Source organism: Bacillus rossius, chromosome 1, assembly GCF_032445375.1.
Source record: "Bacillus rossius redtenbacheri isolate Brsri chromosome 1, Brsri_v3, whole genome shotgun sequence".
Classification (NCBI taxonomy): Eukaryota; Metazoa; Arthropoda; class Insecta; order Phasmatodea; family Bacillidae; genus Bacillus; species Bacillus rossius.
The window spans coordinates 252,123,110-252,150,667 of record NC_086330.1 but is presented as its reverse complement, the minus strand read 5'-3'; the positions used below and the strand labels follow the sequence as shown (position 1 = coordinate 252,150,667).

General features: G+C 40.6%; 1 protein-coding gene and 1 non-coding gene across 2 annotated transcripts in view; both read left to right on the top strand.

The window, feature by feature from the left end:
• LOC134527149 (uncharacterized) overlaps positions 1-27,558 on the top strand; it is a 290,286-nt gene that overhangs the window by 230,150 nt on the left and 32,578 nt on the right. The window contains exon 2 of the mRNA XM_063359544.1: positions 24,165-24,370. Within this exon, the coding sequence (XP_063215614.1) occupies positions 24,165-24,370 (206 nt within the window). The remainder of the gene's footprint in view (positions 1-24,164; positions 24,371-27,558) is intronic.
• LOC134528659 (U6 spliceosomal RNA) lies at positions 884-991 on the top strand. Its single transcript, XR_010074413.1, has one exon. It is a non-coding gene; the product is annotated as a U6 spliceosomal RNA (small nuclear RNA).

Sequence of the window (27,558 nt, the reverse complement as noted above, 5' to 3'; positions counted from 1 at the left end):
ACAAAAACATCCATTACTCAGTCAAATAATATGTCTTGAGACAGCTGAGAAGCACTATCATGCAAGACGAACTTCCTTCTCCTTGATGTCTAACAAAGGCTTTCTTCTTTTGCAATCGTTAGTGAGCATCCCGCATCCCAATTAAAAGAAATAAATCATTTTTACATCAACACAACACGTGACGACATCAGTGGATAAAAATCGGGACTACTTAAAACTAGTTCTTTTGCATGAGATAAATTAACTCTTGCAGCTGAATGGAGTCAAAGGCAGTTAGAACCAAGAAGACTTGTAGCCTCGTAGACTTGTAGACTTGTAGCCTTGTATAGTTATAGCCTAGTAGTCTTGTAGACTAGAAGCCTTGTAGCCTAGTAGTATTGTAGTAGTAGTCTTGTAGCCTCGTAGCCAGTTGAAGCCTTGAAGTACTGTAGTCTCACAGCTTCGTAACCACCTAGTCCCGTACCCAAATAGCAGCTAGGCCTAGATAGGTGAAGCCAAAGACAGCTGGAGCCAATAACTGTTGGAGCCAATGACTGTTGGAGCCAATGACTGTTGGAACCAATGGCTGTTGGAGCCAATGACTGTTGGAACCAATGACTGTTGGAACCAATGGCTGTTGGAACCAATGACTGATGGTGGTGGAGCTGTAGACTGTTCGAACCGAAAGACTCTTGGAGCCATGGACTTTGGAGCCAAAACACTGTTGGAGAAATAGCCTGAAGGAGACATTATATCCTATAGTAAATTGACGATCGTATCCTAATGATTTGAATGTTCGTGTAGATACATGTACGCCCATTTCTTTCAATGTGCTTCTTTTTAGTCGAATTTTCGTTCAAATGTGGTTCCTTTTCGTTAAATGTGTAAATTGCGTGTTCATTATGTACTCGCTTCGGCGGTACATATACTAAAATTGGAACGATACAGAGAAGATAAGCATGGCCCCTGCGCAAGGATGACACGCATTATGTTCTCGGTGTGTACATTGCGTGTTCATTACGTGTTCGCTGTGTGTGTATTGTGTGTTTGTTCATTGCATATCCTGTGTGTGTGCTGTGTATTCATTGTGTGTCCAGTGTGTGTACTGTGGGTTCATTGCGTTTGTGTACTGTGTGTTCATTGTGTGTCCCATGTGTGTCCTGTGTGTGTGCTGTGTTTCAACTGTGTGTCCCGTGTGTATATTTTCGTTCATTGTGTCCTGTGTGTGCAATGTGTTAACAAAGTGTGACCAGTGTGTGTATTATGTGTCCATTGTGTGTACTTTGTGTCCATTGTGGGTACATTGCGTGTCCAGTGTGTATAATTGTGTGTACATCGCATGTCCAGTATGTGTACTGTGTGTTCATTGCGTGTATTGTGCGTACATTGCATGCCCTGTTTGTGTAATTATGTGTAGAATGCGTGTCGTGTGTGTGTAATTGTGTGTCCATTGCGTGTCCAATGAGTGTATTGCATGGCCATTCCTTTTGTCGAATTTGCTACCAAATTTGCTACCTTTTTTTAATATTCTTCAAATTTTAAAGTGGTTTCGACTCGTGTATTATAGTAATTGGTTTTTGTTTTGTCTAACATATTATTCGACCGATTGCGTGTGTATAGGCGACTCCCCAGACGGTGGGACGTTCAGTATCTTACTAGCTGCGGCAGTGTAAGGATCATCTAGTTTGTCTTATCTGGTGCATATGTCCCGTAATTACCTATTTTTGTAAACTCAATGACATCTTTACCGTCTTTAACGTTTAACTTAATTGAATTTGTACCATCTTCTACGGGAACCCTGGCGTCAGCGTCAATGATGGTGGCGCAGACTCCGTTGGCAACTTCGATGACAACACTAGAGGAGACTTCAACTGACGTGGTATCACAAGCAGAAGAGAGATTAATGACTACTGTGCTGGCTGCATAGGAAAGCTCGATGAACGACGTTTCGTCCTTGATGGATACTTCAAGGTCTGGTGATTCGTCAACAACTATCGAGCATCGATGTCGCTACTGGGACAAGATTTTCTCAAACATCATTAATGCTCCACGGAAGAGAGAATGTGCTAACAATCTTTCGCGCAAAATGTTAAGCTGTAACCAATGTCGCAAGCAATTTGCAAGGCATGATAAGTTGAAAAGACACTTGAAGACATGCAAAGGTCCTGCCGCACGGCAAAAAGTATAGGTTTTGCTACAATAGCGATTGATTGTTTCACTTAAGAATACGCCGGGAATTGGTACAACCGCAGCAACATCAGTATCCGGTTCGAGCCTGAAAGGATCTTCTTCGACGACTAGACATCCTTGCGGCTGCTGCGATATGTCGTTTGCATTTTCTCATGATGCACGAAGACATGAGCGGAGTAAATGCATGAAGAATCCATCTCATATGAAGTTTCGCTGCGATAAGTGCCATGTTTAGTTTAAACATATTTACAGTTTGCGACTGCATGTGAATAAATGCAAAGGTGAAGTCTGTGTGCCTACTGATGAACTACCTGCAGATATTTCGACTCCTCGTTTTATTTTGGAGACTCGTATGAGTACAAACACAAAAAAAAAGATATTCAACAACCGAATGCGATGAGGCCTGTACATGAATCTCAGCCGAAGACTGTGCTAGGTGCAGTACAGGTAAATGATAACGGATTCCACTTGGTGAAATATGCATTTCGTGGAACGTTGAATGATTACAGTAGTATATAATAGGGCATACTGTCGCCTGGAGTCGGAGTGTGGCTGTGGCGGAGTCGACCGCCATCTTGGATTGTGACGTCACGGCGGCCATCTTGTATGAGTGTGACCTTGACATTTGACCTTCAAAATGTACCAAAATTCTCCAAAAATGGGCAAAATTAACCCAAAATTCCTCAAAATTTCCATTTTTTTTTTAAAAAAATCCCACCAAAAATTCTCAAAAAATTCCTCAATTCAAAAATTAGAATATCGAAAATCCTCAAAAGTCGGTTTGCCTTAGAAAGAACTCAAAATTCTAAAAGAGGCTTAAGCATCCTTGTCTACAGCCTCCGATAAGCCTCTGAAGTCATCTAGGATTATGATGTCACCGTTTCAATTTCAGTTACGGCCGCCATCTTGAAAATCTTTATTTAATATCCGATTTTAATGAAAAAATTTTTTAAATTCATAAAACAATTTAATTAATAAAATTTTATTAAAAAAATATAAAAAAACATACATTTACGACATGGAGCTTGGAGTCCGCAGTTCGAACCTGGTGATGGCAAAAAAAAAAATTACGACCGATCCTTCCTCACAGAGGCTTCTGGCATACTGTCCCTCCACCACTTGTTTCATAGCATATATATATCAACAGGTAGTATTATTTCATGTCCGCCATCTTGAAAATCCGGAATTTTTATGTTAGAAAATGGGGAAAAATTTTAAAAATCATTATAAAAAAATTAACTAATAGAATTTAATAATAAATAATATATTACTTATAAACCACTGTTGCACATATCGTTATGGTCACCATATTGTATTAAATAAATGTTGCATGTTCCGTTACGCCCGCCATCTTGAAAATCTGTAATTTCAATGCCAAAAATTCAGGAAAAATTCCAAAATTCATTAAATAAATCACTCATTAATTAACATATTGATTCGATCGATTCCTGTCCTTGGTTCGATACCCGATTAATGCATTAATGCTTAATTTTATGTAATAAATAATATCTTCAATTAAATCATGACAATAGTCCTAAAAGAGACTTTAAATCCTCTACTACCAGCCTCCAGTAAGCCGTATGTCCACCATCTTGGAAATTTTTATTTATTGACCCATAAATTTGTAATAGTATTAAATTCATATAAAATCAATCATTAATTTACCTATTGAATAGTTACTTGGTTCGATCCTGGACGAAGCTAAAAATAAATTTAATTTAAATACCAGAAAAGTGTCAGGTTCGAGGAATTAAACACCACAATTTCTTTTACAAACATAATATTTATTACATAATTTCTATTCTACTACATGATCACTTGCGAAAGCCAACAATCTTATAATCATTTAGTTATGCATCGGTGTGAAATGACTAATTTTTAGCTCCAATCGGTTTATACTAGACAGACACCAATCAGAACCTTTGCTGACATAGTCCTCCTCTTCTTGGCAGAGTGTCTTGATTCCATATTCAACAGTTTGCTTCACATCGTCAGAACTGTAAATTACTGCAGCCGAAGTCTTGAATGCACACTTCTTCACTTTGTCATCTAACCGATATGGCTTTCCATATATAGCTACAGTCCAACCACAAGTTAAATTTTAATGGACCGTTTGTTGCTACGTCATCAGTAAGCTGATTGATTATGTTCTTTCTAATATCATCAAGAAAAGTAGAAATGTCTTTCGTTTCACCAAACGTATTTAGATAATATTACTCTTTCTAGGTTCCACGAAATGCAGTTTGCGCCATGTAGAAGCCATTATCGTTCACTTGTAATGCTCCGAACACAGTCTTAGGTTTATTTTCCTGTTCAGACATCATAGCAATCGGTTGCTGCACATCGGTTTTCTTGCTTGAACGCTCACGAGCCTTCAATCTAAACCGAGGAGTCGAAATTTCTGCAGGTAGTTCAGCAGTAGGCGTACGGACTTCACCTTTACAGTTTTTCGCATGTCATCGCAAATTATCAATTCGAGTATACATTCATGACACTCATCACAGCGAAACTTCATGCGAGAAGGATTATTCTTGCATTTGCTCCTCTCATGTCTTCGTGCATCATATCACAGTAGCTGCAAGGATACCGGGGTGATGAAGACGAGCCTTTCAGACCCGATCCAGATACTGACAAGCAAGAAAACCGATGTGCAGCAACCGATTGCTATGATGTCTGAACAGGAAAATAAACCTAAGATTGTGTTCGGAGCATTACAAGTGAACGATCATGGCTTCTACTTGGCACAGACTGCATTTCGTGGAACGTTGAAAGACTACTATAATCTAAATACATTTGGTGAGACGAAAGTCATTTCTACTTTTCTTGATGATATCAGACAGAACATAATCAATCAGCTTACTGATGACGTAGCAACAAACGGTCCATTAAAATATAACTTGTGGTTTGACTGTAGCTATATATGGAAAGCCATATCCGTTGGATGACAAAGTGAAGAAGTGTGCATTCAAGACTTCGGCTGCAGTAATTTACAGTTCTGACGATGTGAAGCAAACTGTTAAATATGGAATCAAGAAACTCTGCCAAGAAGAGGAGGACTATGTCAGCAAAGGTTCTGGTTGGTCTCTGTCTAGTATAAACCGATCGGAGCTAAAAATTAGTCATTTCACACCGATGCATAACTAAATGATTATAAGATCGTTGGCTTTCGCAAGTGATCCTGTAGTAGAATAGAAATTATGTAATAAATATTATGTTTGTAAAAGAACTTGTGGTGTTTAATTCCTCGAACCTGACACTTTTCTGGTATTTAAATTAAATTTATTTTTAGCTTCGTCCAGGATCGAACCAAGTAACTATTCAATAGGTAAATTAATGATTTATTTTGTATGAATTTAATACTATTATAAATTTATTGGTCATAAATACAAATTGCCAAGATAGTGGACATAACGGCTTACTGGAGGCTGGTAGTAGAGGATTTAAAGTCTATTTTAGGACTATTGTCATGATTTAATTGAAGATATTATTTATTACATAAAATTAAACATAATGCATTAATCGGGTATCGAACCAAAGACAGGAATCGATCGAATCAATATGTTAATTAATGATTGATTTATTTAATGAATTTTGGAATTTTTCCTGAATTTTTGGCATTGAAATTACAGACTTTCAAGATGGCGGGCGTAACGTAACATGCAACATTTATATAATACAATATGGTGACCGTAACGATATGTGCAACAGTGGTTTATAGGTATTATTTTTTTATAAATTTTTATTATTAAATTCTATTAGTTAATTTTTTTAATGATTTTTAAAATTTTTCCCCATTTTCTAACATAAAAATTCCGGATTTTCAAGATGGCGGACATGAAATGAGACTACATGAGTAGTATACAATAGGGGCTCCTGCGCCTGGCGCTGGCGCGTGGTGTCGGTGTCGAGCCACATCTCTGATTCTGATATCATGGCGGCCATCTTGGATGAGCGTAATGGGACACAGCGTAATGGGACAAGTATATCACAACGGCCATCTTAAATTACCTTGACGTTGACCTTTGACCTTGACCTTGACCCCGGTTGCCATCTTGGATCCGCCATATTGGATGAGCGTAACGGGACACATTGTAACGGGACATATCGTAACGGGACAAGTAGATCACGGCGGCCATCTTGAATGACCGTGACCGTGACCTTGACCTTTGACCTTGACCTTTTAACTGGTCCTTGACCCCGGCAGACATATTGGATCCACCATTATGGATCAGACATCTTGGATACCGTCGACTTTGATTCTGTTTGTTCCTAGATAGCGCCAGCGTCGCTCTTGATTTTTTTCTGTTCCACTGGAGGCCGCCATCTTGGATACCGTCGACTTTGTTTCTGTTGTTTGTTCCTAGATAGCACCAGCATCGCTCTTGAGTTTTTTCTGTTCCACTGGAGGCCGCCATCTTGGATTCCGGTGACCTTGTTTCTGTTGTTTGTTCCTAGATAGCGCCAGCGTCGCTCTGTCTCACCACATTAGGTCGATGTTCCATTACCTAACAGAGCTATTATGGTCCTTATCTTCATATTACATTTTTTTTAAATGCAAAATACATTGGAAGCGCTGTGATTCGAAACAGCGCAGCTCTGAACTCTAGGTTGGAAAACAAACGCCTTTAACCACTCCGCTATCGAGACATTTACCACACTGAGAATTAAATAAGGTATAAAAAAAAATATCATGCATATAGGGACTTGAATTTTTTTTAATTTTAAGTAATAATAGCACTTCCTGTTCGAGACAGAACCACCATATTGTATTAAGTCGTAACCGTTGCAATTTCCGTTAAGCCCGCCATCTTGAAAATCCGCAATTTTTATGTTAGAAAATCGGGAAATTTTTTAAAAATCTTAAAAACCACTGTTGCAGTTATCGTTACGGTTGCCATCTTGGATTATATAAATGTTGCATGTTTCGTTTCGTCCAGCCATCTCGGTTGAGTACGATGCCATCCTTACACTTTATGTTACGACCACCATATTGGATCCTATTAATGTTGCAATTTTCGTTATGGTCGCCATCTTAAAATTTAGACGCCATCTTGGAAATCCGTATTTTTTATGTTAGAAAATCGGTAAAAACTCCAAAATTCATCAAAAAATTAACTTAATAGAATTCTGATTGAGTATATAGATTCCCGTCCTTGGTTCGAAACTGGTGAGGGCAAAAAATAAAAAAAACATCAGATCCTTCCTCCACAGAAGCCACCTACAGACTGACCTACCACCACCAATAACAAGGTATTTACCATCAGCTGGTATGACGTCATGTTCGCCAACTTGTCTTTGTCCGCTTGAGGCGGCCATCTTGTTTTCGTCTGCTAGAGTGTGCTGGCGACATGTTAGTATAATGTTCTGTTCACCATAACTTTGACCTCGTATATTGACATTGAACTTTGTCATTGACCTTAAACTTTGACCTTGACCTTTGTCCTTAACCTTGAACTTTGACTTTGACTTTGACCTTTAACTTTGATCTTGACCTTGAACTTTGACCTTGACCTTGATCTTTGACTTTGTCCTTGTCAACCATTATGGATCCGACATTTTATGTTCAGTACATGCTACCAGGAGCTACCACCTGCTGGAGTACACCATCTTGTGTGTGTACTCGTATTTTAGAGTACATTTTTATCGGTATAATTTTATTCTATCAATAATCTGAATAACCTATAAGCCGTTCATGTACAAAGCCACACACATAGATCAATTGTCTTCAGTCCATGAGACCGAGTCATCTCATTATAAGACGTATATGCCAGTCATTTCAGGACAGCTTGACCTTCGTCGTTAGCAAATTATATTCAATTAATTTATCGTGACATTTTTTATACATACTAAAGGACCAAGTGACCTTGAAAATTTTTTTAGTAACACCAAGAGGTTTTAAACTAGTAAATATTCAATAACTACATTTTGTACCACGCGCAATCAACAAATAGGAAGCACCGACAACGAAAACGCAGCACCGCCAACGAAAAGGCAGCACATTTGGAAGCACCGACAACAAAAAGGCAGCACCACCAACGAAAAGACAGCACATTTGGAAGCACCGACAACGAAAAGGCAGCACCACCAACGGAAAGGCAGCTCATTTGGAAGCACCAACAACGAAAAGGCAGCACATTCGGAAGCACCGACAACGAAAAGGCAGCACATTTGGAAGCACCGACAACGAAAAGGCAGCACCGCCAACGAAAAGGCAGCACATTTGGAAGCACCGACAGCGAAAAGGCAGCACCGCCAACGAAAAGGCAGCACATTTGGAAGCACCGTCAACGAAAAGGCAGCACCGACAACTAAAAGGCAGCACATTTGGAAGCACCGACAACGAAAAGGCAGCACCGCCAACGAAAAGGCAGCACATTTGGAAGCACCGTAAACGAAAAGGCAGCACCGCCAACTAAAAGGCAGCACATTTGGAAGCACCGCCATCGAAAAGGCGGCACATTTGGAAGCACCGACAACGAAAAGGCAGCACCATCATCGAAAAGGCAGCACATTTGTCATTGACTCCAATAATCATTGGCTCCAATATTCATTGGCTCCATTAATTCGCTCGCTCCAATATTCATTGGCTCCAATATACATTGGCTACAATATTCATTGGCTCCAATATTCATTGGCTCCAATATTCATCGGCTCCAATATTCATCGGCTCCAAAATACATGGGCTCCAATATCAATTGGCTCCAATTGCTCCAAATGCTCCAACAGTCTTTTGACTACTATAGTCATTGGCTCCAATATTCATCGGCTACAATATACATGGGCTCCAATATACATGGGCTCCAATATCAATTGGCTCCAATTGCTCCAAATGCTCCAACAGACTTTTGGCTCCTATAGTCATTGGCTCCAATATTCATTGGCTCCAATAGTAGTATACGAATGGGGCTACTGGGACAGGCGCCAGGCGGTGGTGGTGGTGTCGGTGTCCGCCATATTGGATTGTGACGTCACGGTGGCCATCTTGGATGGTTGTGACCTTGACCTTTGACCTTGACCTAGAATTTGATCCTCAAAAATCGCCAAAATCCGCCAAAATTGGGCAAAATTTGCCCAAAATTCCTCAAAAATCGCCAAAATTTCCATTTCTGTGGAAAAAAGTTCCGCCAAAAAATCCCAAAAAATGCCACAAATTAAAAATTTCTCATTTCGAGGGAAAAATTTCCTGTTTCGAGGGAAAAATTCCCGTTTTTAGACCTTAAAAATCCCAGCGGCTGAAAATTCCTAAAACTGGCTTAAGCATCCTTAACTCAAGCCTCAGTTAAGCCATTTCTAGGAATAAGAATACCATGACCGCCATCTTGGATTATGTCGTCTCTGTTGCAATTTTCGTTACGGTCGCCATCTTTTACTTTTTTATTATCCGATTTTAATAAAAAAAATTAAAAATTATTAAAAAAATTCAAATAATAAAAATTTAATAAAAATATTTAAAAAGCATACTTTTTCGACACAGAGCTCGGAGTCCTCGGTTCGAACCCGACGAATGCAAAAAAATAAAAATGACGACCGATCCTTCCCTCGTGGTGGGTGCTGGCAGACTGACTCCCACCACTTTTTATCATCATCTAGTATGACGTAATGGCCGCCATCTTGTCTTCGATGCTGGAAGCCATCATCATTGTATCGTCGGCTAGAGTGCGCCGATGACATGTTAGTTTAATTCGTATCTGCTAGAGTGCAGTAATAATTTATTACTGTGACACCCGCCATCTTGTCATTTGGCCGCCATCTTGAAAATCCGTAATTATTTAGCTAGAAATTCGGGAAAAGTTCCAAAATTCATTAAATAAATCACTCATTAATTTACATATTGATTCGATCGATTCCCGTCCTCGGTTCGATACCCGATAGTTGCAATAATGTTTAATCTTATGTAAAAAAAATAATTTAAATAAACCATGTTCAACATTCGTAAAGAGTCTCTAAATCCTCTACGACCACCATCCTATCAGACATCAAGACCACCATATTGGAAATGTGTAATTTTAATGCTAGAGATCCGGGAAAAAGTTCAGAAATCATTAAATAAATTTGTAATCCATATAATGATTGATTGGATCGACTAAAGTCCTTGGTTCGATCCCTGGCCAACAAAAACAACTTTAATATTCTTAAAAAATACTAAAAAAGTGTTAGGTTTGAGAAAATAAAAACACCACAAGTTCTTTTAAAAAAAATTTATTACATAAATTCAATACACTACTACAAGTACAAAAAAATACACAGACAAATTACTAAAGTTTTGTGGATTTCTCGATTCAAACAGTCTTCTTACTATACGGACAAAGTCCTTTACATGACTTGAAATGTCTATTCAGTCTATCAGGTCGACATATTGGTACACCACAATTTTCACACAAAGACGAATTATCTACTTCATTAAAAGGACAGTGATATATTTCATGTTGTTTTGCACTTCGAATAGTTGCTAATGTTTTGTTACGAAATATACAGCTTGATTCTGATGAATGTACAGCCAGTCTATCACAATTCCTGAGGTGCCGTTTTAATCTTCCATATTGTACAAACTTGCTTAAACACCTGTTGCACTGATATTTAATGCGTTCAGAGTTATTACTACAATTGTGTATTACATAATCCCGTAATTTCAAGTTTTTGATCTTCTCACAGTACGTGCAGTCGGGTGATGGAACACCGCTGGATGCTCCTTCCTTCATCAATGACACTGGAACTGTTGACAACCATTGTAACACTGCTGACATGTTAACTTCTGAAGCCGTTGAGGTCTGCTCTGCAGAAGATGTTGCACGCGTCGAAATCTCCTGCTGTGCTGAGAGAGCAGGTGTAGCTGTAGACATCGATGACATCGTGCTCTGCACTGATGATGGTAGACCTTCAATCCAGGTTGGTGTAGATAGTGGTAATGATGCCATCGAAGTCTCAAGAACAGGCAATAACACGACTTATGCACCAGAAGAAGCAAACTAGGTGATCCTTACACCGCCGACGGCAGTAACAAACTGAGCGTCCTGCTGTCTAGGACTCGTTTATATAGTCTCATCGGCTGGTACAACACATGAGTCAAAACAATAACCATGTTCATTATACTCACACTTAACTTTCTCGATAGCATTTTTTATAATGATGATGTAAGCTATCGAGACGTGAAATTAGTTTATTACATTTTATACACTGAAATTGTATTCTTTGAGCATTATTCTGACAGCTGCTTCTTTCATGTCTGCGCGCATTCGTAGATTTAGTAAAAGATGCGCCACAATATTTGCATTGATGCGCTGTACGCTCTTCATGAAATGAAGTCTGGAATGCAGATGGTGAAACTTCAGCTGATGATGGAACAGCACGTATCGTTGCCCCCTCTGCAGTCGGTATCGGGATCTCCGACGCCATCATCGTTGCTGCCATCGAGGTCCCCGCTGCTATCGGTAAACATTCTATTCCGGTCGACATAACTAAATCTCACGAAACTTAATGGAGAGAGCACGTCCGTACTGCACCGTGGTCAGAGGTGAACTGCGGGTCCAGTCGTCCGAACCTCGCTTATATACCCACGGTCTACTGGTATGCTACATGAGTCAAAATAATGTCTGTATTTAAAATTATTTTTTTATTAGGTACCTAAAAATTATAGAAATAAAAACACACACAAGTTCAAGTTTTACACATTTATTTATAAAACATACACAAATACACATTAGGTTAAGGAATCAAGCATTTTCACAAGCAAAGTCTTTAATGCTGCACGAACTGACTCGTCGACTCCGGTTCCAACTGGTTCGCAGGCCACGGGATCAGGACCACAGGTTTCCAGCTGGTCATCTTCTGCGATGTCGACAACTCCGACAAGACATGGTCGATGACGTCTGTGACCACGTCTACACCTGGGCTTTGGCTCAGTGCTAGTTGGGACAGATTCACTGCCTGAACTGCGACGACGAGACGCACACCGTTTGGACGTCTGCGTAGAAGCATCACAGGTCGCAACAGGTTGCAACACGTCCATGTTTGGTGTTGCATGTGCAGACAAGGCGACTACCTCAGCGATGCTGGCAGGAAGGATTGTGTGGTCTCATGTGATAGACGGCACAGTTTCCAGGTTCGCAACAATCTACCAGCTGCTGGGTCGGTTCGTAGGACACAGGAAAGTGCGCAAACCGCCAATGCTGAGCGCCTCCATCACAGGTTTCTGTATATGTACGTAGATACCCGGAATCCCAGTAGCTGTACTCGACACTGCTGAAGCTAGGTCTTGCGCTCACGTACCCGTTAGCAGGATGAAACGTAAACATCTTCTTGCAGGTCGAACGTCAACTGAAGGCACGTACGTAGGTACGACATTTATACATGCAGGCTCCTACTAACACTGTGTGTGCCATTTCTGCATTAACTGCGAGTTTGTACAGGCACAGACACGTTCAAATTTGCCGTTTGGATGCTTAGCTTCGTACATTGAACAGAGTTTGCGCAGGTAAGGACAACTGTAGTCGGTCTGTATATCCACAATTTCAGCTGCTCCGACGTCACACAGTTCTCGTAGCCATTTCTACTATTCAGGTCCGGCAACGTAGATTATTTCGTTTTGCAGTAGTAAGTCTTGAAGTGTGTTTTTCACTTGGTGGTACGGAATTTTTCCTTCGTCCCACTCCAGTCCGTGATAATATTTACATAACCATTCGTTCGACCGTTTGCTTTTTTCGTCTAGTAGTTTCCACGGATACGGGGGTCGGAAGCTGCGGGTTCGAGTCTTGTCTCCGGAGGTGACGGCAATTTCCTTGAGCACGAACCCATTTTGGCTCTGGAAACCTTGCAGGTTGCAGTACATCTTGTCGCTAGCAATGCTCGGTCGTAACTAAATTATCATAGAAAACGAAACGGTATTTATGTCAGAATTTTCACAAATTCGTCTCGACAATTGTACGATGCAAGCCGATCGTGAAGTATCAGACAAAAAGCATAGGTGTTTGGCGGAATATTTCCGCTAGTCGTTATCTCGATCCTACAGTCGATGATGTTTGAATTTATACGATCATCCTGTTTGGAAACGTCAAACACCATTAACGGTGCCTTGTTCTTGAAACTGTCGGGACTCAGTATCGGTGACTGTATCCGCCCGTAGTAAGCTTGCTCAAACTTGGCATACATTTGATATGCTATAAGAAATCTTCCACTTTCAAAATCCATGTTCATGTCAACGTACGGATAACTTTCGCTGTTTAAAAATATTTTTACATTACGTATTTGACAGTTATCGAATACGGAGCGACTTACTCCTGCATTGAGCTGTCTTCCTGTCTGAAGACCGATGATGATGTATCTTGGTTTTTCCGTAGCGAAGCTGGAATTTACTATCCAATTGATACGCTGACTATGAGGCAAGCCGGGATAAGTTTCCAGGCTCCAGGATCGGAATGGCACATCGAAGTTCTTGCCATTTTCTATGTTCTTCAACATCTTGACTCGTTCAACGGTGCTCACTTGGATGTGGGGCAGCATCCACTCGATAGACTGTAGTGTTAGCGAGACATCTTGAGGGTTTTCTGCAGCGGCGACAATTGCATTAATGTGCGTGTTGGCTAGAAGCAGTACGAGCTCTTGTTTCGAATTAATGATTATATGCTTGTAGTCCTCAGCGAATCCGAGAAGCATGGACAGAGGAACACAAACTTCGAACTTCCCTTCGGCATAAACCGGAAGCTAATATTCATCCTCGAGAGCCCAACCGGCCATCTTTGCAGCAGACAGTTCATTTGGCGTGAGCGAAAGGTAATTTTTCATAGCAGATGTTATGCCTACATCTCTCGTCTGGTCTACCTCGACGCCATTGAGTACATAAGTAATGCGCTCGATTGGGTGAAGAATACCATTGCAGGATATTGATGTCGTTGTCGGGTGCGTACCATCCGCTTTTGTCAGCGTGCCTCTTATACGTAGAAATGACTGCGAAGGTAAAGTACAAATATCTTGGTGCTGTACAGCAATGCGTACCTCCGATGGTAGTGCGTACGGTCCGAGCAGGAAAGGCTGGTACTCGTGCAATTCCATTTTCGTAATGCTGTCTTCAAAAATGACCGGATCTTCCACGTTGAGGATTTCGTCTTCCATATTTATTCGGCACTTGCCCAATACTGAGAAGATACTTTATGTTGTCAGGTGTTAACGCACCGATGTCTGGTAGAGAACTGTTCTTATTCACGGCAATACGATTTATTTTATAACTGTTCGGTGTTACGAATTTTATGCCCATCGCTTCAAGTGCAGACGTAATGTAATTTCTTCGTCTTGAAAATTCACCAATCGTCCTCGCTGGTCAACGATTCTGACGACGACTTCGTGTGCGCTCTTCACGACGACTGGAACGTAAATGATACTTTGCGGTACTTCGACCAGTTTATATCCTGGCGGGACCGTCGGCGAAAACTCGTGCAGCATGTTGCTTAGTCTTCCGTTGAGATACGTTCCACTTGCCAAATTACAGTTTATTCTTATGACATTCACAGGCAAAATGTTTACTGCGCGCGTAGATTCGTACGTTCTTCCTGTATCATACACCTTTGATTCGAATCCGAGCATCGTACCTATGGTCCCAGGTTTCGTAAAGTCGACATTTTCACTGCATGTTAGAATGCTTTTTTGAGTGTTTGGATTTCCACGCAGTTGAAAGTCTACATCCTGTGGTAACATATCCCTGATGTAATTTGCAATGTCATCTATTTCGTAAGAGCCAACAGGTAACCGTATTTCATGAGCGGTCCCATCGCTTTTCAGGAAGCAGATCTTGCAGTTTTCCTCGTCGATGTTCGGTATGGCATTATACGTTTGAAAATCTACGAGTCCGATACACCATTCTCCGTCTAAATCCAGAGGCGGGAAATGAACCGCTCGCAGCTCAGATGCGTGACCTGTCAAGGTAAGTGTTATCGACATGACTAATAAATTATCGTCACTGCACAACCTTTAAGTAGCAATTTTTATTGGTCAGCTAATTTTTGTTTGTTAAAAAGCGAAGACACAAGTGTCCGCAATTTGTTTGATTAGGCTTCTGCTCCGTTTCGTAATTGTAAAACAACGTAGTTGACCGGCCCAGGTACTGTCGCAGTTCAGGCGGAGGCCGTAAATTTCCAAAACTGTCGTAGTACTCGGCCATTTTTCCAGACTTTATGTACGCCACCCAGTGCGTGCCGCGACCCGCCGACGTGTCTAAATTAATTATGGCACGTTCGTGTGTTTTTGGCTTGCTGGGCAAAGTGTCTCGCATAAACACCCCGCGGAAATTTGGTATTTTAAGTTTGCGTGCGTACTTTATTAAATCTATGTTGGTGAGCGGACGTTTCGGCAAAGAACTTAGGATTTTCTCTTTACTCGTTTCTTTTTCATGCCTCGACCTGTGTTGTGAGGTCGTAAGTACAGTCCTGCGCCGTTTTTTTTTACCGATGGCAATGGCTTCCATGCTGGCATTGTGTCGCTGTGCTTCTTTTAACTGCTTGCGTTCATTCTTCGAAGTGTTGACTGCCCGCACTATACCGCTCGTTGCACCGATGAGGCCGCCGAGAGCACCCAATGCAGGCAAAAGCAAAGGAAGAAATCCTCCTATAATCTTCTTGTCGAAGGTCTGTTATTTTTGCTTGGCTTTTTGCACGCCTGCACCTGTCTTGCGTTTGGTCTTGCGTGAGTTAGTCTTTGACTTGATGGAGCTGGCTCGTTGAGCGCCCAGTCCTAATTTCGTCTTTGCCTTCATGATTTTGGAAACGCCCCACTATGCGATTTTCTCTCCTAGTCCCGCGTTCGACGATTTACTTATATCTTCGGCTTCCTGTGCCAATATCTGATCTGCTCTGTGCCTAGATTCCAGATCCTTGCTTAATGAATATGCGATATCGTGCTGCTTGCACTTTTCTTCCAGAGAATTAATGCCCACGTCACCTCGAGTTAACCTTTTCGCTAGTTTAGTCCCGGGGCCGCAAAATCTGTAGCCGGGAATGTGTAGCTCGAATGGTAAGTTGTTTATCAGCGAGTTTACGAGTCCCGCACCGATGTGTTTTTTGTTCTTACCTCTTCGAGTCATTACGCACAACTGACCTAAAATCAATAAATACGATTGCTCTTATAGAATTTACGTCAGTACGATGGAGGTCGTCAAGCAAGATGTTTGTTTGCCCGTACGCATTACGCAAGACGATGTATTTAGTGCGCGTGAATCACGACATGGCTTACTGTTGCCTTCTGCCGTACGTTGCATAATGGCGGGTCCGTCAAACTGTGGCAAGACGTGTGTTTTACTGAGTTTACTGGAGGAACCAAACGGTCTTCGGTTCGAGAACGTTTACTTGTATTCCAAGTCGTTGCAACAGCCAAAGTACCAGCGCCTAGCAACTGTTCTACGATCTGTGGATGGTCTGGAGTATTTTCCGTTTAGCGATAATACCGATGTTGTACCCCCAAGCGAAGCAAAGCCTAATTCCGTGTTTGTTTTCGACGATGTAATGTGCGAGAAACAAGGCATAATACAAGAGTACTTTTCCATGGGCAGACACGCCAAGGTAGACTGTGTTAACCTGTGTCAGACGTACAGTCGTATTCCAAAACATCTCCTACGAGACAACGCGAATGTCGTAGTTTTGTTTCGCATGGACGAGCTTAATTTACGTCACGCTTATGACGATCACGTAAACACCGACATGACATTCCAGGAATTCAAAGGCATGTGCTCCTTGTGTTGGAAAGAAGAACACGGATTCCTAGTCATAGTCAAAGACTGGCCTCTATATAAGGGCAGGTACAGACGAGGTTTCGATCAGTTTATTGCCAAACATGAGTCATAGCATTTCTAAATTTGGACGCAGCAGTCGAGCTCCGCGTACCGAACTATGCACCGTGAAACACGATGATAAAATACGTAAATACATTTCGCTACTGGCTCAAAAAGTAGACAGTGTGAAATAGGAATTACTAGAGTACCTCGTTGCCATCGACCAGCGCGTGGAAGCTTCGGATTCTCGCATTCGCGATATGATCGAAGTATCGAATGCACAAAGACGGGACGATCTGAGGACTTTTCAAAGTAGTCTGAAAGCATCACTATCTCACTTGTCGACAAATTCAAATTCAGCTAAACACAAGAAAGAAGTTTCTGCGAACGAATAAAAAAGTATAAAAGGAGGTCTTGCAATAAGTTTTCAGCCACTACAATGTCGAACCTGGCCAGTGACCTTCATCGGGCTATACAGTCTGTTCGCGAAAAATATTTACTTGCTAGACGAACCAGACTTGCACGTGAGATGGAAAATGAGGAGATATTTAAACCAATCACTAGTCGTCTCGACGAACTTAAAAACAAGGAAGAACCGGCCTTCATTGTGAAGACAGAAGTTGAAGATGAAATGCCGACTGTAAAGAAGAGAAAGTATGAACCAGATTGAGAAGAAGAGGACTTAACAAGTACAGAGTCCATGCACAAGAAAAAAATACCGAAAAAGGGACATCAAATTAATGCAATGGTCCGACCATACCTGATATCGTTTACGAGCCGGAATAATGACACGACCTACGGAGTGTACAGAAAACATAATAAATGGTTCCTCGGTGCTAAAGAAATAGACTTTCTACCAGGAAATATCGTGCGCATATTAGAGTTCAAAACGCGCGGGACTCCGGGTCTGTACGAATTGCTGTTTCGCAGGGAACCTAAAGGATATTCGCACAACGACTTACAAGAGTACAAAAAACTGCTAGAGCTAACCAATGCACATTTTCGCGATAACGATCCAGATAGTGGTGTATATAAAGACGTAGATCATGAAAAAATGGACATTCTCGCTAATCTCTTCAGTGAACTAACAATACATGGAGAAGGTTTAAAAAAGCTAGAAAGTGGTCAGATATTTGACTCTGTATATTGGGACGACCCCAATGAATTAGTTGATCGCCTTAGAATTCTACATGCTTCGCTTAGTGTAGGAAACTATTCGCACATCAACGAAATAGTCTCCATACTTGAAGAACTGAAGGAAGCCGGCTACATACAATGAGTCGAACCGGAATCGCTCGCGAACTTCATGCTCCTGCTAGACGGAAATACCTTCGTCGCAAAGTCATAGTTCGTGGAATTGACGATTTATTCCAGGCGGACCTTGTTGAGATGATACCGTTTTCCCGATTGAATAAAGGTTTCAAGTACATGTTGACAGTCATCGATGTTTATAGCAAGTTCGCTTGGGCTAGACCTGTAAAATCAAAGACTGCAACTGACGTAGCCAAGGACATGAACAATATTTTGCGTGATGGACGTGTACCGTCGCACCTGCAAACGGACCTCGGGAAAGAATTCTACAATGCAACCTTCAAGGCTTTGATGAAGAAGTATGGCATCAAACACTACTCTACATTTAGTAACGTCAAGGCCTCCGTTGTCGAAAGGTTTAACAGAACTTTGCGTTCCAAAATGTGGCGGCAGTTCACGGCTAACGGAAATTACAAGTGGCTTGACATCTTGCCGAAACTAATAAGCGAGTATAATTCCACGGTGCATTCTACCACGAAAATGAAGCCAAAGGACGTAACGGACAATCGCCTGCTTCAAAAAGTGTTTTCCAACACGAAGAAGAAAGATCCACGAAAGCGTAAAGCTAACGTCGGTGACATTGTGCGAATCTCCAAGCAGAAAGGTATCTTCGAGAAAGGTTACACTGCGAACTGGAGTCCCGAACTTTTCCGTGTGATACATGTTTTTGAATTGGAGCCTAGCACCTACTACCTCGAATATTTTGACCGCAAGCCTGTTCGTCGCGGTTTCTATGCGAAAGAGATTCAGCCTACGTTGTATCCTGATACGTACTTGGTAGAGAAAATTATAAAACGATAAGTGGACGATCCTACGACAAATGGTGGGACTTTCCACCTCGTTTTAATTCGTGGGTGGCTGATGCGGAAATCGAGAAATCCACAAAACTTTAGTAATTTGTCTGTGTATTTTTTTGTACTTGTAGTAGTGTATTGAATTTATGTAATAAATTTTTTTTAAAAGAACTTGTGGTGTTTTTATTTTCTCAAACCTAACACTTTTTTAGTATTTTTTAAGAATATTAAAGTTGTTTTGTATCGGCCAGGGATCGAACCAAGGACCTTAGTCGATCCAATCAATCATTATATGGATTACAAAATTTATTTAATGATTTCTGAACTTTTTCCCGGATCTCTAGCATTAAAATTACACATTTCCAATATGGTGGTCTTGATGTCTGATAGGATGGTGGTCGTAAAGGATTTAGAGTCTCTTTACGAATGTTGAACATGGTTTATTTAAATTATTTTTTTTTACATAAGATTAAACAGTATTGCAACGATCGGGTATCGAACCGAGGACGGGAATCGATCGAATCAATATGTAAATTAATGAGTGATTTATTTAATGAATTTTGGAACTTTTCCCGAATTTCTAGCTAAATAATTGCGGATTTTAAATATGGCGACCGTAACGGAAATTGCAACGGTTACGACTTAATACAAGATGGCGGTTCTGTCTCGAACAGGAATTGCTATTATTACTTTAAATTAAAAAAAAATCAAGTCCGAATATGCATGTTATTTTTTTATACACCTTATTTAATTCTCAGTCTGGTAAATGTGTCGATAGCCGAGCGGTTAAAGGCGTATGTTTTCCAACCTAGCGATCAGAGCTTCGCTGGTATGAATCACAGCGCTTCCAATGTATTTTGCATAAAAAATTAATTTGATATGTCGATAAGGACCATAATAGCTCTGGTAGGTAATGAAACATCGACCTTATGTGATGAGACAGAGTGATGCTGGCGCTATCTAGGAACAAACAGCAGAAACAAAGACGATGGTAATCAAGATGGCGGCCTCCAGTGGAACAGAAAAAATCAATATGATGACAGAGACGAAAATTTCATCATAATGAGTGGGGCGCTCGATTTAAAGATGGCGGATTATCAATTGGCGACCGTGATATACTTGTCCCGTTACGCTGTGTCACGTTACGCAGTGTCCTGTAACGCTTATTGTACATGGCGGATCCAAAATGGCGGATCCAAGATGGCGGATCCAAAATGGCCGTCGGGGTCAAGGTCAAGGTAAAAGGTCAAGGTCACAACCATCCAAGATGGCCGCCGTGACGTCAGAATCCAAGATGGCGGACACCGACACCACCACCACCGCCTGGCGCCTGTCCCAGTAGCCCCATTCGTATACTACTTCCAATATTCATTGTCTCCAATATTCATTGACTACAATATTCATGAGCTCCAATATCAATTGGCTCTAATTGCTCCAAAAGGATTCATCAGTCTTTTGACTACAACAGTCTTTTGGCTGCGATAGTCATTGGCTCCAATAGTCATTGGCTACAATATTCATTGGCTCCAATAATCATTGACTGCAATATTCATTGGCTCCTATATTTATTGGCTTCAATATTCATTGGCTACAATATTCAATGGCTCCAATATTCATTGGCTCCAATATTCATTGGCTCCATCAGTAATTGACACCCACAATCTTTTGGTTCCAAAAGTCTTTTGGCTCCAAATATATAAGGCTAGAATTATTCGAATATAAGAGACTATGTGACCACATGGCTACGAGTCTAAATTGATCTAGCTGGTTACGAGTTATACGTGGCTTGCGAGGCTACAGAGCTACGAAGTTTCTAGTACACAGGTTTACATGACTGCGAGGATCCAGTTACCGCATCTGTCTTCGACGGAATTTTCTCTTTTGCTCCAACTGCTCCATCAGCATTATGTTATAAGATTACAAGTCCTCTTGCTTACGTAGCTTCAAGTCTACGAGGCTCCAATGCATCATGACTACGAGACTACGAACCATGAGGTTACGAGTCTATGCGATTGCGAGTCTTCTAGGTTACGTGATCGCGAGGCTATAGGACTACGAAGCTTCCAGAACGCATGGTTACGAGACTGCGAGGCTACAATTCTACGAGATCCCAAGACATCCTGGCTACGCGACTACGAGCCATGAGTTAACGAGACTACATGACTACGAATCTTCAAGTTTACGAGACTGCGAGGCTACAGAGCTACGAAGCCTTTAGAAAACGAGTTTACGTGACTGCGAGGATACAGCACTACCAGTCTGCATGAGTACTTGACTACGAAGCTACTCGTCTACAAGGTTACAATTACAGCATCTGTCTTCGTCAGAATTTTCTCTTTTGCTCCAACTGCACCACCAGCATTATGTTATAAGATTACAAGGCCGCTTGCTTACGTAGCTTCATGTCTACGAGGATACTTGGATACGTAGCTTCAATTCTACGAGGTCCTAAGACTTCATGACTACGCGACTTCGAGCCATGAGGTTACGAGATTACGTGACTACGAATCTTCATGTTTACGAGACTGCGAGGCTACAGAGCTACGAAGCCTCTAGAAAACGAGTTTACGTGACTGCGTGGATACAGGAATACAAGTCTGCATGAGTACTTGACTACGAAGCTACTCGTCTACAAGGCTTTAATTGACACATCTGTCTTCGATGGAATTTTCTCTTTTTGCTACATCTGCACCATCAGCATTATGTTATAAGATTACAAGGCTACTTGCTTACGTAGCTTCAAGTCTACGAGGCTCCAATACATCATGACTACGAGACTACGAACCATGAGGTTACGAGACTATGCGATTGCAAGTCTTCAAGGTTACGTCATCGCGAGGCTATAGGACTACGAAGCTTCCAGAACGCATGGTTACGAGACTGCATGACTAATTGGCCGCATGGCTACGAAACTTTATGTCTCTAACTGACTACAATAGCACTATTCAGTGGTGAGAGTTAATTTATCTCATGCAAAGGTACTTGATGCAAGCAGTTCCGCTTTTCAACATCAGATGACGTCACATTTTGCTTGCAGGTAAAATAATATTTATTTATTTATTTTATGCGGGATGCGGGATGCTCGCTATTGTTCGCATAAGAAGTATGGCATTGTTAGTCTCCAAGGAGAAGGAAGTTCGTCCTTCCTGCTAGTGCTTCTCAGATTTCTCACGGTCCACCATCTTGGATTGCGACGTCACGGCGGCCATCTTGGATGGGTGTGACTTTGACCTTTGACCGAAACCGCAGGAATGATCGCAAGCGCACGGATTAACCATCAAAATATTGATAAGAATAATCAGGAGCATACGGAGAAAAGCATCATAATATTGGCAAGAATAATCAGGAGCACACGGAGAAAACCACCATATATATTGACAAGAATAATCAGAAGCACACGGAGAAAACCAACACATGTTTTCTTTTATATCATAAAATTACAGAAAAAAAATATTTAAAATTAAAAATAAATTAATAATTTTTTTAAAAATAAAAACAAATAAATACATAAATAGATTCTGCTAGCTTGTAAACTTATCATTGTTGAGCAAAGCTAAAGTTCTAGTTCTAGTAGTTTATGAAATCATACTCTTTGCTGCCATCAGTAACCGGCATCAGTAATCCCGCCCCTTAGAGCAAACATTCACCAGCTATCTCTCTCTTTCTTTTCTTTCTCCACGGCAGCATTTGAAAGTAATGCAAACTTTAAACGCGAGAAACTTGTATAACTTCAGTTTAATATTTTAAAAAGGGGTGGGGGTATTTTTGGCTCTGTTGACTCTCAAACTTGCCAGTGTGCCACTTATCTTTAAAAAAAAACAGCGTCACTGTAGAGTGTGGTTCAACTAGGTAAGGGCCATGCGTGCATTGCTACATGGTCAGTACGTGACGCTGCTCTTTGCAGCTGACGGACTGCGCCGTGATTGCTCGACACTAACAACATTGTCTGATGATTGAGTTGGCACTAACTTGTCTCTAAGAGCAGAAGTGCGTGAACCACGTCTCAGCATGCCGACTACCGACAGTTCCACAACCTCGTCCATGTACCCGGTTGTTGTGCCCAGCACACTGTGAATTTTTTTTGTTAATACCACCTGAAATAAAACATGCAAAATAAATTATAGGTGCATTTTTTGGCAATAAGATTTCATCAACAACGCCTCTGCAAAATGTTCGAGGTGCAAATGTGTTAGGATTATTGCTAGGCATTCATGATTTTTGTTTTTGTTTCAGGGAAGACTATGTATATTAGTAAGCATAATAACATCAATTAATATAATTATTGTGTATTTTTTAAAAATATATATACTCATTTGTTGCATTGTAAGCACAACAAGAAATATTCGGCATTTTTTTCCAAGGGGGGGGGGGGGGCAGAATTGTATCCCCTTGGAAAGGGTTCCTTTCAGACTTATGGTGGCGGTAGTGTAGCTGGGTAGGAACTGGAAAGGTACCCTTTCCGATTTCTTAAAATGTTTCGGTTTTAATGCAAATATGCACTGGAAAGGTATCCCCTCGGAAAGGGTACCTTTCAGGATTTTCTGTACAATGACACAGCAGAAAATAAACTGGATATGTACCCTTTCCGATTTCTTAAAATGTTTTAGTTTTAATGCAAATATGTACTGGAAAGGTATCCCCTCGGAAAGGGTACCTTTCAGGATTTTCTGTACAATGACACAGCAGAAAATAAACTGGAAAGGTACTCTTTCCGATTTCTTAAAATGCATATTATTTTCTGCTTTAAAATCCTGAAAGTTATCCCCTTGGAAAGGTAACCGATATATTTCACGATTTTAAAGCAGAAAATAATATGAATTTTAAGAAATTGGAAAGGGTACCTTTCCAGTTTATTTTCTGCTGTGTCATTGTACAGAAAATCCTGAAAGGTACCCTTTCCGAGGGGATACCTTTCCAGTACATATTTGCATTAAAACTAAAACATTTTAAGAAATCGGAAAGGGTACCTTTCCAGTTTATTTTCTGCTCTGTCATTGTACAGAAAACCCTGAAAGGTACCCTTTCCAAGGGGATACAATGCTGTCGCCCCTTTCCAAATATGTGCTTCCTCCACGCACAACTGAGGGCAGAGATGTGTTGTTGAGGAGAGAGCAGCAGTGGCAGCGCGGTGTTGCCCGCAGGCGCGCGCGGCCTGCAGATGGGCCGGCTCAGCGTGCCGCCCTACAGGCTGCGCGGAGAGGGCGCGCTCCTGCGCTGCGACTACGAGCTGGGGGACGACGCGCTCTACTCCGTCAAGTGGTACAAGGACGACGAGGAGTTCTTCCGCTTCGTGCCCAAGTCTGACCCGCCCAAGTACAGCCACAACATCGAGGGCGTCAAGGTCGACGTGAGTTCCCACTTCCTACACTTTCAAGTACAGCCCGTCCCGTCCGTGTGACAATGCCCCACTGTATCAACTGTAAGCGTTGTAGGGTTTTAGTTTGAGGTTACAAAGAGCTACTCAAACAATTTCAGATGAGCGCATGCGCGAGTACTGCTTTGTTGTTTTCGCGCTTTCGTCGTCATCTAGGCAAAATAATGACCCCTGAGAGTAAAGCGTTTTGTGTTCTGCAACTTGCTAGTTCAAACCCTCCCCACTGAAAATTGTTTGGTACTATAGTAGTTAAACGTTCATGTCCTTGACCGTTGGACTAGTTGTAATGGTCGAGACAAAACAAGCACCTTTTCGCTGGCATCCACGTTCACCTGACATAACGCAAAGTGAGTTTTTTTCTTTTAGGGCTTTATAAAAGATCATGTCTACGTTACGCCGCTACCTAGTGATTTCCCAGAGTTAAGACAAAGATTTGAAGAGGATATTGCTTCCATTACCCCGGACGTGTTAACCAAAATGTGGGAAGAATAGTACTTTTGGTTGGATGTGTGCTGTACAACTAAAGGTACACATAATGAATATGACGTATGCTTTGATAAAAAAAAAAAAAAAAAAAAATTTAAATATATGTTGGAAACTGGGAAATTCTCTTATTGACAATCTGTATGTTACAGCATTTCGCGGTGATAGTCCAATTAACTGCCATTGAGCCGCATCCAAGTGGTGTACTGTACCAATGTATCGCTCTGCATCGCAGCCACTGTGTTTCAGGTTGAGAGATCAAATGAGAGCTTGAAAGTAGTAGAGCTCTATTTCTTATAATTCTTCTAGCGTCTTCTTGAGAATGGCTCCTGAAGAATACCTCTGACAAGTATGTACTGGATGAGTCTGAATTAAAACCGACCAACTTTTTCTGCAGTGCAGTCATGACATAATAAATTGAGAACCTCTACACGAAATTAATATTTAAAGTGCTTCTAAGTCTGGTCAGGTTTCTGAAGATCGAGCTTAACATTTTTATTGCAGATAATAGAGAGTATTTAAGTGTGAAAAATTTGTGTCTGATTAATGTTTATTTGAAAGAGGATTTACAACGAACGCGAATATTATAGCTGCAGCACAAATATTTCATTAGATAATTAGGAGTAACTCCTTTATTTTCGTGATATATATTAATGTGCCTTTTAACTATCCTCAATTATTTCCATAAAATATTTTTTCTGCAGTCAAAAATTCATGGTTGTTGTAGAACATCGATCAATTAAAATCCTGATGCTCAATGTTCCATCTTGTAAACGTTCTCCATTATACACAATAAAATTGTTATTCAACTATTATCTTCAAAGATTAGGTATACCATAATTGTTATTGGCGTTTTCAACTTATTTGGTCGTGATAAACCAACAGCGGAAGTTTGTCGGTTGAATTCAGACTCACTTTCTATAGACCTCTAGCTATCTCTAGCATTCAATTGTTTCCTCGACACTGGTTATCAAACTACAGTGAAGAGCGCGACGTCAGTGCAGTCTACCACTTCGATGTGGCTTCACCTCGGTAGTCGAGATAGTTCAGCTGTTATAGTGTGTTGCTAGGGCTGCACACTCGGATAATTTCTGATTATATAAAAAAGCTTAAAATAAAAATGGTTACGGCCACAGGCAAAAAAAAAAACACTTTTTTTTGCCTCGCGCATGTGCACTCTGTTTACAGCGGAACACAGAACTATGTTCCAGTTGTCTGGAACTACGAACTACTTTTTAGTTGTTTCAGTTGCACCCTTGAATAAAAATCCATATAATTATGTAGGCCTACTGTCATTTCTAAAAGGGATTTTATTCAGTGAGAAAATAGAGACCTTTTTACTTATTCCTTGTTACTAATTGGTAAATCAGTAGGCTTTGATATAAATATGTGCTTAAAATGTGCAATACATATTAATAATAAATCACCCAGCTTTAATCACTGGAAAAAAACTCCAGGATTTCACAAATATAGTGAAGCTATTTTGACGAATGAACAATTGATTTTCATTAACTAAAATCTGTTAAAATTTTTCAAAACAGTTTAAGTTTGATGGACTTTTAACCAATTTGGAAACACATCGGTGCTTATATGTGAGGAATTTCTGTTCAAAAGATGCTATTGCTTCTTCCGGAATTAAACTATATGTAATATTTCTTACACTGTAAAAAAATATTTTGTACTTATACAAGGAACATCTATGGGAACTCAGTTTCTATTGGTAACACTTGCAAATTTAAAAGACAGAGTTTGTAAAATTACAGTTGGTTCAAAGCTCTGCCTTGCAGTTCTACAAGAGATTGCGTTAGCAACTGAGTTCCCTAGGACTTTTCTTGTAAAAGCATATATTTTTTAAACATTTTCTTATATAAACGATTGTTCAGATAAGGTACAAGTAGATTCACATAAGTTTATATACAGTTGGAATAAAGTGAGTTGTTGTAATAGTAAGGCACCCAATTTTCATTCTCGAGGACACAGCTACGAATCCTCAGCCGGTAGCTATAATCTTGGTTTCCCAAGTTTCTCTCGAGATCACTCCAGGCAATTGCCAGCATGTTTCCTTATAGTAAGCCATTGTGTGTTTCTCAAATATCAGGTTCTATACCGAAAATCATTTGACCGAAATTTCGGTCAAATTACTTTCGGTCTAGTGTCTTTCTTCTAGTGATTTTTAGCAAACTGCAGCTTCCTCTTTTTTCTCCTAGTGTCCCGGGTCTATGTCGCTGTGTGATGCTGTCTCTTATGACCTTGCTGTCGAAAAAACGTTATTATCACAATAAAAATATATATCTTAGTCCTTAAAATGACTGTAATCTAGGAAACCCCCAGCAATATTATTTTTAGTCCATGGTTCATTGAACCCACGACATCCGTGCCCCTTACTCTAACAATTTGACGGTGGAGTGCACAGTTAGTTTTATAATAACTAATAATAACTCAATAAACCGATAAACTACAACCTATGAGCTCTATGTGTTCATTTGTAAAGTTTGAAATGCACTTGGTAGGAAGAATAGTGTTTTTTGCTGGAAACTGCAAGGTTTAAAAGTTTTTTTTTAGTATTCAACAAAGATTATAGTGTGTGGATATTAAAAAACAAGTAAATTTAGTACCTGCGACGAATACGAAATAAATAAAAAATATAAATAAGATCCCTTGGTAATTGTCAACCATAG